This window comes from Aquarana catesbeiana, linkage group LG07 (assembly GCF_042186555.1).
Source record: "Aquarana catesbeiana isolate 2022-GZ linkage group LG07, ASM4218655v1, whole genome shotgun sequence".
Classification (NCBI taxonomy): domain Eukaryota; kingdom Metazoa; phylum Chordata; class Amphibia; order Anura; family Ranidae; genus Aquarana; species Aquarana catesbeiana.
In genome coordinates this window covers 72,314,378-72,320,786 of record NC_133330.1, presented here as the reverse complement: position 1 = coordinate 72,320,786, position 6,409 = coordinate 72,314,378, and the positions used below count along the sequence as shown (strand labels likewise).

The following is a 6,409-nucleotide window of genomic DNA, read 5'->3' as shown; positions in this document are numbered from 1 at the left end:
TTCAAATATCTGTATGGAACAAACAGCTTCTTCCACAGACTGATCAGGGAACACTCAGTGAATGTTTTTTAAGGCTTCTAGGCAGTTGCACAGCTTTTTAATAAGTAAACTTAAAAAATGATGCCACATACCAATACACAGAACTTTTCCATCTTATAGAAGGTTGAGCCTATTATCCCAAGCCAGCACTTAAATGAACAGGGAATAACATTTATTCCCTATCAAATAAACTGGGATGGGGAGAGGAGATTGACTTCCAGTACTGCTGTATAGAAAGTCCTTCCCTTCCATATTTGCCACAATCTCAGACGCAAATTGTCTTGACCATCCATGCTCTAGCCACATGGCTTACGATTAAGCTAAAGTGTCAAACAAAGTAGAATGGGACACATAGGATTATAACTATAAAGCAGCAAAAGTAGAATTTACCAAAGATTCATTGCAGATGTATCTTCCTGGTGCTTTATTTTAAACTACATTGAATGATTCACCTGCAGTAAATGTTGGTGAATGTCACATTAAAAATTCAATATAATGCCCCTCGAGTTTGACAATAGACTTGATCTTCTCCCCATTAAGTAATACAAGGCCATTGTCTAATATGAGAAGAGTGGGGATAATCTGACAAATTATTAAATGTTTTTTCAACCAATATATTCCAGTTATTTATGTCAGGATCTGGGAGACATAAGCTAGTCCCTGAAAGCTATTTTGAGAAATAACGTACAAATGGATTCTGATTGGTTGCTCTTTGTCCCATGTTAAGTAGATAAAACCACAGATAAACTGAAAAAAAAAACAACAAAAAAAAAACACAACACTAATAGGAAGACTGGTTTAGGATGAAACTGAACAGGAGAAAATTACAAGGACACACAAAATATGTTTTCAAGCACAAAATGTTTATTCTGTATAATACAATATTGAGGCATTGGTGCCACTGACTGTGTCAGCATACACAAGGGAAGGAGCTTTATACAATCAGGCAAGAGCGACCTGGAAGGTAAGATTCAGTGCAAGCAATGGGGGAGAGAGTGCAGTACGTACTTCCCATGTTTGTTCATGAAGCACAGACATGAATCTAAAAACAAACTCAAGATGTTGAAGAGAACAGAAATCTCTTCCTATCGTTAAGTTCTTGCCCGCAGAATGGTCCATATAAAATTCAGTTCCAGCAGAATTGATGAGTTACAGTCAGGGATTACCAACAAAATGAAAACATTTACAATGGTTAAAGGTTCTTGTAGATACATTTCACAGCTTGGCAGAACGAGGCACGGATGCCTCCAGCAGGGGAACGGAGATGTCATGAAAGAACGTTCATCTGGCATGACAAGTCTCACTACCCGTCTAAGGATCTGCAACTGAAACCACTGGTTAGGTGAATAAGAGAACTGTTTGCAACTGTACCTACCAGGTGGTATGCATATCAAGGCTAAAAACACAGAGAAAGGGTTTTGGTATTTAGTGTTGGATTGGTCTAGGGCAGAGGTTCTCAAACTTCTCCTCAGTTCTCACCAATGATGCACGTTGTGTAGAATTCCTCTCAAGACACAAGTGTATGATTCACTAACTGGGCTAAAGTAATTTCACTGTGCTCTGGTGAGGATATCTACTATATATGCACAACTGGTGCAAGCTAGACATTTCTACAAACCTCTCACTCAGCATGGTTATGGTACTGACTCAAAGCTGCAGTGCAGACGAACAGTCACTGTTATGAAAAAAAAAAATCTATACTTGTCCAAAGAACTGCATCTAGTATTCTATATTTAGCAGTTATACATGAGCAAAGCTGGTTTAGCTCAGCCAATGCAGCAATTGCAGAATTTATGTAAACATCTGCTCACTGAGGTACTGCTGATGCCAGTGATGTGGGAACTATGCAAATGTGTGCAAGTATATGCGAGTTCTTCTATTCCCATACTAAGAACATAAATGGAAAAAGCGAGTTGGAAGCCATGAGCAACAGAACTCTTTCAGACACTGTCATACAAGGGGAAAGTTATGAACTCAAAAGTATGAAATGTCAACGAAATGGTAACAGGACAAAAAAAATAATAAATAACCCCTACTGCAAAAAAGAATCTAATGACAAATATACACAGGTTAAATCCCAGTGCTCTTTGGATTAACCAACTTTTTTTTCTTTTAGTTTAGTAGTGTTAGTTAGAAAATAAAATGAACACCCCAAGTGGTTACTGCAGCCACCAGAGAGACTTTCTTTTTAGACACTCTAAGGTGAACCTCATGTGAACAAGCTGCACAGTCCTGCAGCTTAAAGAAATTCTGGTGAATGTGTGTCAAATTAATTGGTAAAATGACTTAACAGGACCAATTAACTTCTTCTTTATGGCAAAATTTTTCTCTCTCTCTCTCTCCATATTTAAATTGTGTTAGTATTCTAAGATGTGACTGTGCAAAAATAAATTATTGTGTGCTAACATACCACAAATAGTCCCAGATTTTATTGCAGCAAAACTTGAAATTTATAAAATAAATGTGAAAAAAAACCCCAAAGGACACAAAATTAGTCATGTGACATGTTTTTTTTGCATGAACCTAATAGCTACAGCCTTTCGAGATTAGCTTTGAAATTAACATTTAAGGCAAACTATTCCCCATTCGTTGTTCCTATTAAGTTTATTTTCATGCCACTGGTTTTCAATAACTGCAAAGGCTGTGTTATTCTGATACACAAAATGTCCACCACAAGTTTAGACAACAGCCACATGTCCCTATTTTAGGATGGCTTCTGTATGGTACTGCTGCCAAGGCCAGCTTTGGTTTCTAGTGTTATTGTTTAACATTTCATTTTTTAAAGAAAAAAAATCTTTGGAGTACAGAGCACATCAAGGTTTGACTGGCACAAATGAACAATTTTTCCTAGATCCAAAACACCCCATAATGCAAATATGTTCGTGTACAACTGCAATGACACTTTCAATTCAACTGAAAGCTGATGTAGAGATATACCCAGCCTAAATATATGTTCCATTCTTGTTAACAATCCCAAACTAGCATTTTTGGAAACCAACGCCAGTGCCAGTTTCGACATGCAAATTTTAAGAATTTGGCCTGAAAGAACAGCAAACCATTACAATTAAAAAAAAAAAAAAAAAACTATAAAAGAAAATAAAAAGGTATTCACTGCATTCTTCTCTTGAGTATATACCTCAAACTGTTGCTGGAAACATTTTACCTTATAAATATTAAACAATTTATTATTTCATAAATTAAAATAAAGCCACATTTAATCCAAGCTATCTGTGTGCCAAAATAATAAATAAAGCAGCATTATTTTTCAAATGGAGGGAGGAGGTTAGGTTTTGAAATGGGATAGCTACCATCTCCAAAAAAGCGTAAAAAAAAAATTAAACTGAGGAAAAAAAACATGTACAGTGTTATGGATGGAAAACAAAAATGGTAGTAGAAAATAAACTTGTTTATCATTTTTTCCCACACAGATTTTCCCAAACAAATGGGAAGCAAACTTCTCAAGGCACTAAACCTCCCACAATTTTCAGTTCAAGTACTTTACATTTCACCATGTGTAAAATGAGAAATCACAAATGTTGGACAAGTGGTGATGATCATGTGATGTTCACAGTGGCTGTGGGATGCAGAGAATGGCTGTGTGCATTTGTGGCCTCAGCCAAAGACTATTGCAGCATAACCATACTACTAATCCAACTCCTAATGCTGACAAGGGGCTGTGACAGTCATAAAACTCTTTCAGCACTGCTGAGATGTAAAATCAAAAAAACACACAGGGTGCTGACAGGCTCAAACACTTGAAAACAGAAAAAGGCATCAAAGCTACGTGATCCTCAGGTTGGAACCAGACTGTTTCACGGTAGGTTGCTGCAAAGACATGGGAAATATCTGCATGCTGGCAGATTGCGCAATCAACCGACTTCCTGCTATGGCAGGTGCTGCCGCTCCAGACCACTGCGCTCCGCAAACTGGTGCTGGGAAAACTCCAGCATACTGACAAAGGGGCATCATGTATGGTGGTAATATACCAGACTGCGTTGCTCCTGAAAGGGCTGCTGGAATAGATGTGGACATCAATCCCGTGGGTGCTGGACAAGACAGTGGAGCGCTGTACTTCCTGGCTGGCTCAGGAAGAGGTTGACTTTCCTAGAAAGAAAATATAGCAAATCAAAACATAGTTTTTAAAAGCCAAGATAAACATGTTAATATACAGTGGGAGAAAGCCACCCAAAAAGTAACCTGTCTAAACTGCACTTTTTTTTTTTAATTACCTACATTTATACATACAAAAGGAGTACTGTAGATCTTGCCATGAGTATTAAATTAATGTACTCCAACCACATTTTGCAAAGTCTGCTGGTACCCTTGCTTATAATCAAGGTCCCTTTTGAGAAGGTTGCTATGGATCTGGTCAGACACTGCTAAAGTCTGCCAAGGGAGCATGAACACATTTGTAGTCCTTGACTATGTCCCACTATATCCAAAAGCAATGCCACTCAAAACATGTACGCTAAAAGTTATAGAGCTGTTTCCGAAGTTTTGCCACACTGGTTATAATAAAGACATTTTGACAGATCAAGGGACCCCTTTCATGTCGGAAGGTAACCAAAGAGCTGTGTCAGTTGTTGAAAATTTCACCTATGCACCTCTGTGTACCACCCCCAAATTGGTGGGCAGGTAGAAAGCATATATTTCAGAGTTGTATTGAACCTAACAGTGATTGATGAGGATGGAAAATAGTGGGAAGTTATAATACAATACTTAATGTTTTCAGTAGGGGACGTGGCACCCTCATCCAAAGGGCTTTACAGTACTTTTGTAAGATAGACTTCCATTGATGTAAATATTCTGGGAAACATGGGAGTACGAAGGCCATACTTCACAAAAAGGGAAGGTATACCAGCCTAGAAAGAGAAAGCCCTCCAAATATGTCGCTACCAGATTACCTGGCTGAACTAATGTAATTTACCATGACATTGTGACCAAGCCTCCTGTCAAAGTTAAAACAAGACAATTGTGTATCAGAAGCTCAGAGAAAAGCCATTTCAGAAGTGTTACAAAAAATGTTAGACCTTAGGGTTATAGAGCAATCTAACAGCAAGTGGTTAGGTCCCATAATGCATGTCCTTTAACAGCCAAGGAAAAGAAAAAGACAGTATTTGCAACACTATATAGGTGGTACATGTATGTGGTCCTTTCTTCTGGTTTACTTGGGGCCCCTGCCTCTTTCCAAAATGTTTTTTTGTTTAAATTGAGAATGCATTAGACAGCAGAGATGGCCACAACATTTGGCCAAAGAAAAGATACAAGTAGTAGCCACTTAACAGTGTAATATCAACATCTAGTTGTTTGAAGTCCAACATTAAATGTTGAACATTGAGTGAGCAGCTGTTGGTAGAACATTAAATGATGCATGGAGGGAGGGAGGTGAGGCCTGTCAGTGAGATTTGAGAATTAAGTTGATGGACTGCATTCTTAATCCATACAGCATATGCTTTGGCATATCTGGATGATGTAAATTTTAGTCTTTGCTGGGATTCATTTGCAAGATCGATACTATTCTAGATGCTATAAGGGCAGATTAACTAGCCAATCCAAAAAAAGTGCAATAAGCCTGGAAGAAGCTCAGCATTGGTCAGAGGGTAATAAAGTCTTTACTAGACAAGAATGACTCAAATAAAAGTTGACCCTGGATAACGTAACAAAAAAAGAACAAGTTAGAGCAGTGGTTCCCAACATTTTTTGTACCCCTTGTTAGCCATTTTCAAATAGGTGGTTTAACTGTGCCGCGCTGAACCAGATATAGTAGGCTAAAGGACACAAACCTTTGTGCAGCAATATGGTTTATAGCAGTGCACACTGTGCTGGCATTGTTTGTGGCATGCTTTAGGTGGTGCAGCAAACTGAAGAGTTTATTAGTGGACATGTCCCCTGGCAAAAAATGGGAGGAAAAATGCCCTTGTGTCAGTGATAATAAATGTCCCTGCATCAGCAGTGTCAGTGAGAGGAAACAAAATGCTTGTGTGGATGATGTTTAACATAAATAAACTGTACAACATTCTTTCTTCAAATATAAATACATTTTGCACTCCTCTTCCACAGCTAGAAATGAATAGCACTAAATGGTACACTCCAACTGCCCAGACATAAATGGAGTGCATGCTCTCACCTCACAGAATGTAACAGATGTAGCCCGGTCCATCTTTTATTCTCAAACACACATTGTTCTGGTCCTGTCGGGAAGGATGGCACACCGCCTTTTTGGAAATTGCGCATTGTGAGGAGCTGGGAGGAGGAGGCGGCGAGACTACAGCCTGCACCTCCTCCCAGCTCTCTTCTCCTCCCCAGGGTTGGCTCATGGCTGTTATTTGAGAGGAGAAGTGATGCGGCTGTCAAGCCTATAGGCAGAAGT

At 38.8% G+C, this 6,409-nt stretch overlaps 1 protein-coding gene across 1 annotated transcript in view; it reads right to left on the bottom strand.

Moving 5' to 3' along the window:
• Positions 1-881: 881 nt before the first annotated feature.
• The window catches only part of WNK2 (WNK lysine deficient protein kinase 2), a 356,194-nt gene continuing 350,666 nt past the window's right edge, over positions 882-6,409 (bottom strand). Inside the window, 1 exon segment of the mRNA XM_073592324.1 lies at positions 882-4,143. Within this exon segment, the coding sequence (XP_073448425.1) occupies positions 3,820-4,143 (324 nt within the window). The 3' untranslated portion in view covers positions 882-3,819.